At 51.8% G+C, this 14,692-nt stretch overlaps 1 protein-coding gene across 1 annotated transcript in view; it reads left to right on the forward strand.

Moving 5' to 3' along the window:
• Positions 1 to 13,884, forward strand: part of ldlrap1b (low density lipoprotein receptor adaptor protein 1b) — a 52,002-nt gene extending 38,118 nt beyond the window's left edge. Inside the window, 5 exon segments of the mRNA XM_061244767.1 lie at positions 1,301 to 1,396; positions 6,528 to 6,539; positions 6,542 to 6,648; positions 7,078 to 7,112; positions 12,984 to 13,884. Coding sequence (XP_061100751.1) covers positions 1,301 to 1,396; positions 6,528 to 6,539; positions 6,542 to 6,648; positions 7,078 to 7,112; positions 12,984 to 13,143 — 410 coding nt within the window. The 3' untranslated portion in view covers positions 13,144 to 13,884.
• Positions 13,885 to 14,692: the final 808 nt, after the last annotated feature.

The raw sequence follows: 14,692 nt of genomic DNA on the forward strand, positions 1-14,692 counted from the left end.
CATCAGTGCTCGTGAGCAGATCCTCTCAATTCCTTTCCCTCTGCCTTTTATAGCGTCCTGCCAGATCCTCGAACCTGCAACCTCTGGGTTACGCAGCCCAGTTCTCTAACCACTGTGCTACCATTAGCAAAGGCTGAGGCGTAAAATGCAGGGGGTCAGAAAGCCAAAGTCCTGCTTCACCCATGAACTCCCTGCTGATTTCACTCATGAGTTTCTGCCTCCTGGCTGAAGAGTTGCTGATTGGAATGAAATATCGGGGAGGACTTGAACTTTCTGACAGGCTGCGAATCTGGCTCCTAAAACCCACGGAAAACGTTCAGGGGTCAACTTCAAGGTCAGCTCGGGTGACGGTTAAACGGGCGTGTTTTCAGTGAACGCGTTTGAAACGCTGTCTTGCCAGTTTTAGGAATTCGAGTCGGTGTCGGTCATTCCAGGCGGTGCGAAGATCGGCGAATATGCAGCTTTGATTGGCTGCGGTAAAACTGATGTGCTAAAAAAAAAGGAAAAAAAAAAGAAGCTCCCAGCGGTGTCGTAAGCTGTAAAACACACACACACACACACACACACACACACACACACACACACACACACACACACACACACACACAGAGCAGAAGTGGGGTTAAACGAGGCGATGCATTTTTTCTATGGTGCAAACTGCCGTGTTTATTTGTTCCGCTCGGCTGCGAGTTCGCTGGCGCTCTCTGGCTGGGAGTCGCGGTCGCGTCCCGAGGGGTGACACAGCGAATTAAAACGCTGCTTGACATGAAATCGCATGTGATGATTCAGCGTAGGCTCGGCTACGGTTTACTCGCCGCTGAAATTGTGGCGTGTCCCGCGGGACTGTGGTTTCAAAACTGCAGATGGGGGCGACAACGATGAGAACTGAAAGTCATAAATCGCTGGATATAGATCGCACTTCCACTGCCGTCAACTCTCGGGCAAATTAAGCGCGGCCGTAGGCTGTAGTTACAGTGCACGTGCGGTTAATTTGAGACGTTTAAAAAGGTGAAAAAAAGGAAGAAGAATTTGGTTCCCTATATGGGCCTGTGCCACTCACTAAGTGGTTTCTGGGCTGAGACAGAGAACGATCTGCCCTCCTTCAGCAATGTGTGTGCTATGGGGTGTCCTAGGCTTTTATCTTTTAATCTGGCGTTTATTTTTATTTTTTTATTTTTTTGTTTTTTTGTAAACAGCAGCTGATTCAGATTGTGACATTGGCCTCTTTCTCGTTCTTTCCGTTATCTCTCTCTTCCCCCCTCTCCCTCCCTCCCTCCCTCCCTTCTCTCCCTCTCTGCAGAGAAGGAGAAGAGGAGTAAGGCTGGATCTGATGGTGAGGGGGCCAGCAGTTCTCAGTCGGAAAGCTCCGCCAGCCTCTCCAGCTTGAAAGGAGGCGGTAAGTGCAAGTCAAGTTCAAATGCAAATTCAAGTGCAAAGTTCAAATGTGCTTCACTAGCATTGACAAAACTGTTGAGTGTAGAACAGTGTTGTTGAAGCACTGCGTTACACTCGTGGTAAGAACAATAGTAAAAGCGTGTAGACGATTGCTGTGACAGAGTATTTGTGATGAATTATATTTTTTTCCTTGGTATGAACCTTGAGCGTTCAGGGTAATGACAGTGGGGATACTGGTGAATGAGGCCAAAGTTACATGCGTAAATCCTTGCTGATGTTTCTCAATGTTGTTACACCTCTCCCCTTGTTTTTGAACTGTCTTTGTTTGTTTTTGGTCAGAATGCTTGTGCGCGCAGCCAGTTTGGGGAACCCTGGAAGTGTCTCTTGGAAAGTGCAGAATGTTCAGTACCTTCTGACCGTAGGACAAACTTCCTGTTTAAAACCAGCGGGAGGGAGAGGGAGAGGGAGAGGGAGAGGGAGAGGGAGAGGGAGAGGGAGGGAGAGGGAGAGGGAGAGAGAGGGAGAGGGAGAGGGAGAGGGAGAGGGGAGAGGGAGAGGGAGAGGGAGAGAGAGGGGAGAGGGAGAGGGAGAGGGAGAGGGAGAGGGAGAGGGAGAGGGAGAGGGAGAGGGAGAGAGAGGGATTTGTGAGGATGTTTATGAAACCAGTCATGGAATGACATTCCAGAAAATTCTTCAACAGTTTGGGGGCGGGGGGCAGGGTGGATGGATAACTGCCAAATATGTGGCACCGCAGTTATGGAACTGGGTAGAGGTTAGCAGGTTTCAAACCTCCAGGAGGGGGGGCTTCAGTAAATATCTCGCTGTATGAAGTGACAGTCTGTAGAAGATTATACTCGAGGCTGTGTCTGTGTCAGGGTCTGTAGGAGGCTGTGTCTGTCAGGGTCTGTAGGAGTCTGTGTCTGTGTCTGTGTCTGTAGGAGGCTGTGTCTGTGTCAGGGTCTGTAGGAGGCTGAGTGTGGTCTGTAGGAGGCTGTATCTGTGTCAGGGTCTGTAGGAGGCTGTGTCTGTGTCAGGGTCTGTAGGAGGCTGTGTCTGTGTCAGGGTCTGTAGGAGGCTGTGTCCGTGTCAGGGTCTGTAGGAGGCTGTGTCTGTGTCAGGGTCTGTAGTAGGCTGAGTGCGGTCTGTAGGAGGCTGTGTCTGTCAGGGTCTGTAGGAGGCTGTGTCTGTCAGGGTCTGTAGGAGGCTGTGTCTGTGTCAGGGTCAGTAGGAGGCTGTGTCTGTCAGGGTCTGTAGGAGGCTGTGTCTGTGTCAGGGTCAGTAGGAGGCTGTGTCTGTGTCAGGGTCTGTAGGAGGCTGTGTCTGTGTCAGGGTCTGTAGGAGGCTGAGTGTGGTCTGTAGGAGGCTGTGTCTGTGTCAGGGTCAGTAGGAGGCTGAGTGTGGTCTGTAGGAGGCTGTGTCTGTGTCAGGGTCAGTAGGAGGCTGAGTGTGGTCTGTAGGAGGCTGTGTCTGTGTCAGGGTCAGTAGGAGGCTGAGTGTGGTCTGTAGGAGGCTGTGTCTGTATCAGGGTCTGTAGGAGGCTGAGTGTGGTCTGTAGGAGGCTGTGTCTGTATCAGGTCTGTAGGAGGCTGAGTGTGGTCTGTAGGAGGGCTGTGTCTGTATCAGGGTCAGTAGGAGGCTGAGTGCTCAGGGCTGGCATTAGAGGCCGTATTATTGCTGGAGTCTGATCCTGCTCTGGGATTGGCCCTCTGTCCCTCCTCCTGTTCGGGGGTACCCCATGAATTCCACACGCTGTCACCCCCCATTTTTTTTTCTTTTACCCCCCCCCCCCCCCCCCCACCCCCAGTCACGTTAAGAGTCCTGTCAGTTTTCTTAAAGTAAAACTTCTACTCTCCTTTCCCAGCATGCACTGGGTCTGCCAGCACGTGGTCATTAGATCTAAACCACAGGGCAGGAGTGATCCGTCCCAAAATAATATATTTTCTTTCTAGTCGGTAAAAAAAATGGGGGGGGGGGGGGGATTTGTATAAGCGTCTGCCATCTCTGTTTTGTTGCCATGGCTCCAGGACCGTCGATCCAGAGAGATTGTTTGGGCCATTAGGCACGGTGGGGGTGGGGAAGGTAACAGAGAGCCAAACTCCCTCAGCGTTCCGACGTTCCTGAACGGGAGCCCAGATGAGAATGGGAACGCCCCAGACTGGCTGTGCTCTTTCCCAGTGCTGACGTCCTGCCCTGTGGGGGTGGGGGTGGGGGTGGGGGGGGGGAATTGAACATCTCAGGTCCAGCTGAGGCCCTTAGGTTCCCCCCTCTCCTCTCCTGTATCACACACACACACACACACACACACACACACACACACTCACACACTCACACTCACACACACACACACACACACACACTCACACTCACACTCACACACACACTCCAGCTCTCCTGTCACACACACTCACACTCACACTCACCACACACACACACACACACACACACTCCAGCTCTCCTGTCACACACACCTCACACACACACTCCAGCTCTCCTGTATCACACACACACACACACACACTCACACACACACACTCCAGCTCTCCTGTCACACACACACACGGCCTGCTGTAACAGCACAGTGTCTCTGACCGGGGGGGTGGGGGGGCGCTCCTGTGGGTGTAGACATGAACCCCCCCCCCTCCTCAGGGAATAACACCCTTTCTTCTCTCTCTCACTCCATCCCTCTCCCATTCTCTTCTCCTCCTTCCTTCTCTTTCCTTCTCGTTGTCTCCGTCTCGCCGACTCTTCGGGGTGGGGTCGGTTGGCAGAACGAGGGGGGGTCGGTTGGCATAAATAGAAATTCCGCAGACATTAGGAGAGAGAGAGCGGTCACTGTGTGAAATAGCTGTCAGGACATGTCGTGGAGGCAGAAACAGTGGGGGGTTTTCAAGACCAGGCTTGATACGGTGTTAGATACTATTTCACTGTAGGTACACTTTAGTGGGAGGAAAAGGCGAGCATTGCTGCACTGAATGGTACATGGCCTGTTCTCACCATTAGGTTATGTTATCTCCCCCTCTCTCTCTCTCTCTCTCTCTCTCCCTCCCTCTCTCCCTCTCCCCTCCCCCTCTCTCTCTCCTCTCTCTCTCTCTCTCTCTCTCTCTCTCCCTCTCTCCCTCTCTCTCTCTCTCTCTCTCTCTCCCTCTCTCCCCTCTCTCCTCTCTCCTCTCTCTCCCTCCCTCCCTCTCTCTCTCTCTCTCTCTCTCTCTCTCTCCCTCTCTCCCTCTCTCCTCTCTCCCTCTCCCTCCCTCTCTCCCTCTCTCCTCTCCCTCCCTCTCTCCCTCTCCCCTCCCCCCCTCTCTCTCTCTCTCTCTCTCTCTCTCTCTCTCTCTCTCTCTCTCTCTCTCTCTCTCTCCCTCTCTCCCTCTCTCCCTCTCTCCCTCTCCCTCCCTCTCTCCCTCTCCCCTCCCCCTCTCTCTCTCTCTCTCTCTCTCTCTCTCTCCCTCCTCTCTCCCTCTCCCCTCCCCCTCTCTCTCTCTCTCTCTCTCTCTCTCTCTCTCTCTCTCTCCTCCCTCTCTCCCTCTCCCCCTCCCCCCCTCTCTCTCTCTCTCTCTCTCTCTCTCTCTCTCCCTCCCTCTCTCCCTCCCTCTCGGTGCTGAAACCTGACTCTGTCGTATCAAGCTCTTCCTGTTAGAAAGTCACTGCAGTTTGCGGTGCAGACTCCGTCATCCAATCGGGTGGCTGACTCCCGTGCCAAGCCACGCCCCCCCCGGGGACCCATGTGATCTGGGCTGGGGGCGGGGCCGGCCACCAGCTGAGATAACATGAGCTCAGAGATGAGACTTCATTAATCCCAAAGGGAGGTTGACTTGTCCACCAGCTGTGGTTCACACAGTTGCTTCACAAGGAGGTTCTGGGTCCAGATTGGGATGTTCTCCCCCGTGTTCGTGTGGGTTTACTCCAGATACTGCAGTGTGAATTGCATGCAGAGTCGGCTAAATAACAAGTTGGTCTCCGGGCGCTGCACTGTGGATACCCCACTGCTCCTAAGTAACTAGGATGGGTCACATGCAGAGGACACATTACCCCACAGGGTTCAATAAAGTACATCTTATCCCAAAACTGGACAGCATAAAAAAAAAAAAAAAAAAAAAACACAGAATGGCACAGTAAAATAAACACATTGTGTAAATAAGAGATTTAAAACTGTAACTGGAGTCGCGAGGAGCTGGTGACTCCTGTATGAACTGTCCCATCGGTCCTGAACGCTGGCCGCTTACAGAAGAGCCGCCATTTTGTTTTGCTCTCTGAGACACTGAGGCCACTGGGGAGCCAAATCCCAGCGCTTCTCATAAAAAAACATTTTATTTGGTCACTTTGCAGTGAGTGTGTGAAAAACACCGTTACAGAGTGCTTAAAGCACAGAAAGATCAGGCTTTCATCAGGGCCAGGTGTTTTATGGTAATGTAGTGCAGGTGTGTAGGACTGACAGGGTGTGCTGGTTGAGTGTAAGGGCCAGGTGTTTTATGGGTAATGTAGTGCTGGGGTGTAGGTCAGAGGCTGTTGTGCCTGATAACCTCAGGCTGTGTGACCCGCCCTGTCCTCCTTGCCCCCCCCCCCCCCCGCCTCTCATAACTGCCCCATTACCAGAGAGGAATGTACAGCTGCCTCCCACTGGATTCCTGTGTGTGAGTGTGGTGAGGGAGAGAAAGAGAGAGTGTGTATGTGAGTGTGTGCGTGTGCGCGTGCGTATCAGTGTATATGTGTTTGGTTGCACGAGTGTGTGGGACTATGTGTTTGTGTGTATGTTTATGTGTCTGGTTGTTTGCTGTGAGTATGTATTCATCTGTATGTCTGTGAGAGTGTGTGAGAGTGAGAGTGAGAGTGAGAGTGAGAGTGAGAGTGAGAGTGAGAGTGAGAGTGAGAGTGTGAGTGTGAGTGTGAGTGTGAGTGTGAGTGTGAGGTGTGAGAGTGAGAGTGAGAGTGAGAGTGTGAGAGTGAGAGTGAGAGTGTGAGAGTGTGAGAGTGTGAGTGTGTGAGTGTGAGTGTGAGTGTGAGTGTGAGTGTGAGTGTGAGTGTGAGTGTGAGTGTGAGAGTGAGAGTGGTGAGAGTGAGAGTGAGAGTGTTTTCCTCCAGAGGCTGGTTAATCTGCATCTTCCCCCCGTTTCCCCCCCCTGTTTTCCCCCGGGCAGAGGTGGCCACCGGACCCTGCTGGATCTGGAGGCGGGGGCCGTGTCAGTGGCAGCTGTCAGCCACAGGGGGGAGCCCTTAACCGCGCGCAACCACGCTAACGAGAACAACAACACCGTCTGGGTAAGTGTCTTAACGCGGCTACAGCCGAGCGCAACACGGAGTGCTAAGGCAGCTAACGCAGAATGCTAACGTAGCTATCAGGTTGCTAAGGCAGCTAACACAGAATGCTAACGTAGCTAAGCCAGAGCGCTAAGACGGCTAACGCAGAACGCTAACATAGCTAATGCAGACTGCAAATCTAGCTAGTGGAGAGTGCAAACGTAGCTAATGTAGAGCGCTAATGTAGCTAAGAGTGCACTAACGCAACTACTGCAGACCGCTAATGCAACAAACACAGGGCGCTAACGTAGCCAACACGGTACACTATGTACCCACCGCTGTAACGCAGAGTGGGCTAATGCTAACGCAGAGGGGACCCTCACCCACCGTGTGATGTGAAACTGCTGTGAGACAGTGCTGTGACCCTGCTGTGTGTTCTGTCCCCCTCAGGAGCTGGAGGACGGGCTGGATGAAGCCTTTTCAAGGTGAGGCTGTCGTCCCCCCCCCCCCGTCTCTACTGCCCCTCTCCCAAAAACAGCCCCCCCCCGGAATGGAGCGGTCTCTCAAGCCGCACTCTCACACGGCCTCTCTCACAGGCAGGGCCTCGCGTTCCGCTCCTTCGGTTCATGGTGTCGTGACCCTTTCTCTGCACACGGCTCCCGCACGTGGGAGAAGGTTCGGATTCGGTGTCTTACGGCGGCAGGGCTCCGTATCCTCCTGAGTGTCGATGGCAGGAGGGGCCTTGCCCCGTGGTTTGGCTTATGCGGCCTGCCACTCTCTGAGCGTGGAGGTGTGGGGTGGGGTTCTGGAGGACCGTGGTGTCTTGCGGGTTTTTGTGGGGTCCTGGCCGTCTGCAGCCGGTTCAGAACGAGAACGGTTTGAGAACGAGGTGTGTGGATCCCGTCGCCCGTCGCTGACCTGTGAAAATCATTCCGGCTGAAACAGAGAAACCGGCAGACACCGCGGCCCCCCAGGACTGGGTCCTGAAGGACCACGCAGTCAAACCCCTTCCTGCAGTAATATCACGGCGTCTTAAACAACAGCATTAGGGTCTAACTGACACTTCGGTGGGAGTTTCCCCCACAATCCTCCTCCGTCACGCTGCTCCTCGGTCCGGGGTGGAGGCTGCTGATCTGGCAGCGCGGCGTCGTGCTGTCAGACGGCTCCTCTCTCCGCACGTCTCCCCCGTTCCCCTAGCGGGGGGGGGGGGCTCTCTGATTGGCCTTAATTGGCCGTTACGCTGTCGTTTTATCCCCAAGCTGTCTCTGTAATTATAAACCTCCGTGTTTATAACCGAGAGGCTGGGAATTAATGAGGAGCACGGGAGCGTCCGGGATCTCTCTGACGGCGTTCCTGGGCTTCCTGACGGCGTTCCTGGGCTTCCTGACGGCATTCCTGCGCTTCCTGGCGCTCCTAATGAGTTACTCACACTTTAAAGGCTCAGGTTGAGTACATTCAAAGGGCTACATCCACCTGGATCCAGGTCTGCCTCGGATGCCTCGGAAAATATAATCCAATGCGATTTATATTTCAGAATGAGTCTACTGTGATGCCGAGGTTTGCACCTTTGTGTAATCATATAATAACAATAACAATAATATTACAATAACAAGAATAATAAAATAACAACTGTTATAGAGCACCTTCAGATAAGGAAAGCAGGGTCTGAGAGCGTGCAATGGTGAAAAGGTTAAAATGTGTATGAAATGAAACGGGTGGGTAAAAATGAAAGGGTCAGGACTGAGGAGGGTCCGTACCGCACGGGCTGGTGAGTGAGTGTGTGTGTGTGTGTGTGTGTGTGTGTGTGTGAGTGTGTGTGAGTGTGTGTGAGTGTGTGTGAGTGTGTGTGAGTGTGTGTGAGTGTGTGTGAGTGTGTGTGAGAGTGTGTGAGAGTGTGTGAGAGTGTGTGAGAGTGTGTGAGAGTGTGTGAGAGTGTGTGAGAGTGTGTGAGAGTGTGTGAGAGTGTGTGTGAGAGTGTGTGAGAGTGTGTGTGAGTGTGTGTGTGGGTCTGTCCACCGAGCACAGCTGTCTCTAACAGCCTCATCACTACCTGATGGCACACGTACGCACACACCTCTCTCTCTCTCTCTCTCTCTCTCTCTCTCACACGCACGCGCACACACACACTCACACTCTCTCTCTCTCTCTCTCTCACACACTCACACACTCACACACACTAATGCACACACACGCACACGCACACGCACACTCACACTCACACGCACACGCACACTCTCTCTCTCTCTCTCTCTCTCTCTCTCTCTCTCTCTCTCTCTCTCTCTCTCTCTCACACACACTAATGCACACACACACACACTGACACACTCTTGCACACACAGACACTCTCACTAATGCACAGACACACACTAATGCACACACACTCACTCACATACATGCACATGCACTCACACGCACACTAGTATGTACTCTCACACACACTTAATTACATAACCAGCCCGACCAATGACACTCTCTGACACTTTAACTAAAGCTGTCTGACTGTTGAACACTCCCTGCAGGGTACAATGCGTTATAGTTCACTATCTCATCCACTGTTGATTCAGCGTTGGTGTATGTATCTCAATTGCTCAACGGGGCAGTAAAACCCAGAACAGCTGTTTTCACTTCAGTCCATGTTTGGGCAGGGTCCAGGTTTTACCCAGTACAGGTGTCCAGCTCATGCAGTAACCCTGCTTTGTGAAACAGGGCCCAGGAATCTTCATCTAGATACCGAGCAGTGTTAGCTTTAGCTTACAAGTGCTTGACTGTTGCTATAAAAATGGATGTGCAGCACCATCTGCTGTTCACTTGGAGTATTACACGCAACACTGAGAACACGCCCGACGATCACACAGGTTTCTGTTTCTCTAGCTGTTCTTCCCTGTACTAAGCTCAGGGGTATGTGGGTGTATCTTTGCCCTGTTGTGTTGTAGAGGTGTGTAAACACCATATCGTGATGGGGGGGGGGGGGTAGGAAACGGGGGTGCTGTTTTGGCAGAATTTTGGGGTGGGGGCGTCTCTCACACTCTCTCTCTGCGTCCCCCTCCAAAAGCCGCAGTCTGGATAGCTTTGAGTCTTCGACAGGTAACCCCCACCCTCCTCCCCCCCCCACACAGCCCAGTCTCCACCCTGTTGCCATGACTACATGGTCACCCCACTCACCCCCCTCCCCACCATGCAGTGCTGTGGTTGACGTGGGTCCTGTTGCCATCTCACCATCGTGTAGCACATCGGCCAGCCTGAGCGTTAGCGCAGCGTTGGGAAGACGTTGACCCAATGTTGTAGCAGTGCAAGCTGGTGAGGATTAAGGAGGATTTGGGGGGGGGGGGTGGGCTCTGGATCATCTCACCAGCTGCTGCTGCTGACACTCCTTCACACGCACCATGTCTTCTTTTTCTTTTTCCTCCCCCCTTCACTCCATCTCCACAGCCATCCTCACCACGCTGTTTCCACGGCAGCGGAACGTGTGCGATCGGAATGTTCTTAACTGCTGATGTCACAATCCCCGCTGGTGACTGAAAGGGTTCTAGAATTTTGGAGAAAAACCATTCCGGAAATGGCTTCCAATAACGTGGTGACCACAGAGCAACCAACAGCCGTGTTTTACCATCTCCGGACGGTTGGAGATGGAACCGAGATTCCGGCGGATTTCTCAGATTCGGGAGACGGATGACGGCAACCGCCACCGATTCAGTTTCCCCCCCCCACCACCACCCCTCGTTCTGTCAAAGGAAGTCCATCCGTCTTGGGTTTCCCAGCAAACGGAGATCAATATTTCAATCATAAAACGTAGCCGGATCCTGAGTGGCGGGTCGATGTGTCCCCGAGCGTTCGATGCGCGTTTGGAGCGGAGTCGGGAATGGGGACATAACTAATGCGGAACGCTCCATCATGCTCCCACGCTCCCCGGGAACACTTAAGCGCTGATCGCTTAGGGCCTGCTGGGGGGCGATTAGGGCCTGCTGGGGGCGATTAGGGCCTGCTGGGGGGCGATTAGGGCCTCTGGGGGCGATTAGGGCCTGCTGGGGGCGATTAGGGCCTGCTGGGGGGCGATTAGGGCCTCTGGGGGCGATTAGGGCCTGCTGGGGGCGATTAGGGCCTGCTGGGGGCGATTAGGGCCTGCTGGGGGGCGATTAGGGCCTGCTGGGGGCGATTAGGGCCTCTGGGGGCGATTAGGGCCTCTGGGGGTGATTAGGGCCTGCTGGGGGTGATTAGGGCCTGCTGGGGGCGATTGGGGCCTCTGGGGGTGATTAGGGCCTCTGGGGGGGGATTGGGGCCTGCTGGGGACGATTGGGGCCTGCTGGGGGGTGATTAGGGCCTGCTGGGGGGCGATTAATCCCGGGCTTGTGTCGGGCGAGCCGCCCCCTTCTCGTGAACACGGAGCGTTCACGGTGACGCTGGACGCCGATATTCTGACGTAACGACCGTTTCACTGCCCTCTTTAAACGGGGCGGCGCGGAACGTCTCCCTCCAGGGATCAGCCAATCACGGACCTCGAGTTCTCCACCCGCCCTTTACCTGGCAGTCAGGTGTGTCCACCCGCCCTTTACCTGGGAGTCAGGTGTGTTCACCCTCCCTTTACCTGGGAGTCAGGTGTGTTCACCCTCCCTTTACCTGGGAGTCAGGTGTGTTCACCCTCCCTTTACCTGGCAGTCAGGTGTGTCCACCCGCCCTTTACCTGGCAGTCAGGTGTGTCCACCCGCCCTTTACCTGGGAGTCAGGTGTGTTCACCCTCCCTTTACCTGGGAGTCAGGTGTGTTCACCCGCCCTTTACCTGGGAGTCAGGTGTGAAGGCAGACTGGCCAATCGGTGGCAATAATTACCCGGGAGAAATGGAAACTGGATTTGGAAAACTGGAAAAGCTGGATTTTGATTCCAGGGCCAGAGTTCATCCCTGGCTTACTAGACTCTAGGTCACTTTCACTTTTTCAAAAACTTAATTAACAAAAAGATTTTAATCTAGGCAAAGCTAGGCTAAGTGTATGGATGTTGTTTCCCCGTCTGTCGCGTTGGCTTTGGGTGGAGTGTTCGCTCCCCGGACCGTCGTATTGAGAAGCGGTCCCCGTCTGTCTCCGTGGTGACGCGCTGAGAGGCATCGTAGGCGCTGTGCTGTGTGTGTGTGTGTGTGTGTGTGTGTGTGTGTGTGTGTGTGTGTGTGTGTCTGTGGGTTAAACGGACAGAACAGGACACGGTGTGTGACAGGGGATTTATCCTGCAGACAGAACCGCAGATTGAGAATGATGAGCGAAATATCGGTGACTCCAGGAGAGGGGAATCGGTCAAAATCTGGAGCCAATATTCACCTGTCTCAGAGGCTCGTCGTTTGGCTCAGTAGTGGAAAAATAGTCACAGAAGGACCTGAAGATGATCCCTGTATTCCTCTTTTATAATACGATTTTATAATACGATTGATTACGATAAGCTAACGGGTGAATGTGTACCCGTAAATCTCCATTGAATCTCCTTGCAGGTAAAAGGAGAACGTGGTTCATGGAGGCGTGATTTGAATGTTGCTGACCTCATTTGACTGCGCGAAGCTGTTGAATGTTTACCGTCCGCTGAATATGCTTCAGGGAATGAGTTATTCACACTCGAGGGAAGGGTCAAAGGTCAAAGTGTTCCCTAATTCTGGGTTACTTCCTCAGTGGTATTTCCTAGTTACTGTCGGGACATTCTAAAGTCCAAACGTGGCGTGAGGTCATTCGTTTGTTTCCACGAGAAAGCCTCAACCGTTCTTTTTTTTTTTATCTTTACAAACTTTACAACTTTACAAACTCAGTTGGCAGGAGTTCACACTGTTACTTGCCATGTGGAACTCCACAGACAGCTAGAGCTGGCCGCTGTAGAGGGCTCTCCCAGTACTGACAGGTCGTGCACAGAGAGGGTCGAGTGGCTGGAGAACCCAGGGACGTTTTCACTCATCTTCACCCCCATCATGCTGCACATTGTCACCTCATGCTGCTGCTGCTGCTGTTGTTTTTGTTGTTATTGTTGTTGTATTTGTTGATGAGATTACATTCCTCAGAGATGTCATTAACTTGTTTTTGTTATTTCTCTCCCCCCTTCAACCCCCCCCCCCCCCCCCAACACACACACATGCACATTATCTCTCTCTCCCTCTCTCTCACTCAATCATTCACCCACACGCTGTCTCACATGCACACACACACACTCTCTCTCTCTCTCTCTTGCTCTTGCTCTCGCTCTCGCTCTCTCTCTCTCTCTCTCTCTCTCTCTCTCTCTCTCTCTCTCTCTCTCTCTCTCTCTCTCTCTCTCTCTCTCTCACACACACACACACACACACACACACACACACACACACACACACACACACACACACACACACACACACGCAGACTCGCTGAGTCTCGCACTAACCCCCAGGTCTTGGACATTGGGGTGAGCCCTCTGGACCTGACCGCAGAAGAGTGCCTGTCTCCCTCCGACTGGGACAAAGCCGACATCGGCACGAACAGCGCAGACGCCAACGAAAGAGACGACATGTTCGGTTTCTGAGGGCGCCGTCGCCGCGGAGATGAGGAGAAGGCGAGGGGCGCAGGGCCGGCCTTCCTCCGAGGGCCGCCTCACCAGCACCACCTAGTGGCTCCAGCTGGGAGCGCAACCCAGAGGATCTTAGTGGCGTGTGCTTCCGGAACTCTCATACCAAAGCAATAAAAATAAAAAAAGTTCCTTTGTTTTTGTTTTGTTTTTTTAAGTTGTGCAATGATCACAGTTTTCTGGTCTTTGTTACAGTCAAGTATTTTACTTTATTTTTCTTTTTATTTCTTTTATTTTCTTGATGGTTCTTCCCGTTGTCTTGGTCGATGTACGTATTCATGTATCAAAACAAGTGTGTGTGTGTGTATATATATATATATAAAGTATTATAATTTATCACCAGCCTTGGTTACTTAAGTTGGACATGTTACTCCACTGTTAATATCTGAAAGGAGATTTCCCTGTTTCTCGCTGACGTATGGATAGTCGGATGGTTCTTTCCCTCTCTGCCAACGATGCCGTATGTCTTGTCAATGTTAAACGCGGGGAGGCGGATCCGTAATTTCAGCCTAGCTGCATTGGGAAGTGTCCGCGGTGTCTTGTAGCCTTGCCGTTCGTTGTCATAAAAACCTTATATTTTTTACCGGCACTCTGCCATTTTTTTGGGGGCGTTTCTGTGTAATTTGAGTTTTCACTTTGAAGTAAACTAACATGGGGGTGGTGTGTAAATGAAATAAAAGTTAAACCTTTTGGCCAAAATGCATCTTCTTGCACACTTTGGGGAAATTCACACTTCTTCCTGTAGGGTAGGGCTAGGGTGAATTTCGTCACTAAGGGAAGTGTCATCCCTCAAAGGGAAGTCGAGCTTATTAATGCTGGATTTAATGGTTTGATGTCGCTATATCCCCACTAAATGTTGTTAAATTGATCGCAGCAGCCGTTGTTTCACCCATGCCTAAAATAAAATAAAAACACAGTTACAATAGGCTTGGGAATGGTGCTCTGTCTTCACCTGCTTTGGTTGTTGTAACTCTTCTAACTTTTTTTTGTTATTTTTGTTATAATATTATTTTAGAAGCCACTGCCTCCCGGGCTTTGGGAGTTGGAGTGTGGGGTGTGTGGGGAGGGGGGTTTGGGGTGTAAAATCAATCAAAGATGTTTATCATGCCTTGACGTTGAATGTAGGCATGCACTTACAAGACAATCCTCTTGCGTAGCCTACCCTATAGCTATATTTTTCAACGGAAAAGCTAGATGTAATATTTTTTTGCTCTTTCCCTCTTCCAGAGCACTTTTTTTTCTTCGTATTTTGAAACATATTATTTCCTTCCTGACCCATACAGTTGGATTTATTTTACAAGGGTGTGCCATTTTATTTTTGCCCGTTTTTGACTCACATAATTATGTTCTCCCACAGGGAGCTGTAGTTGATTGTGACAACGAGTCCGATCACATTTGTTAATATATTCTTTTTTTTTGACATTGTTACATATTGTTTGGAATTAATTTAAATAATTGCATAATATTGTCAGTGTCATGTTATATTCCCATTGAATTTAATAAAATA

The sequence above is a fragment of the Conger conger genome, chromosome 1 (assembly GCF_963514075.1).
Source record: "Conger conger chromosome 1, fConCon1.1, whole genome shotgun sequence".
Lineage (NCBI taxonomy): Eukaryota > Metazoa > Chordata > Actinopteri > Anguilliformes > Congridae > Conger > Conger conger.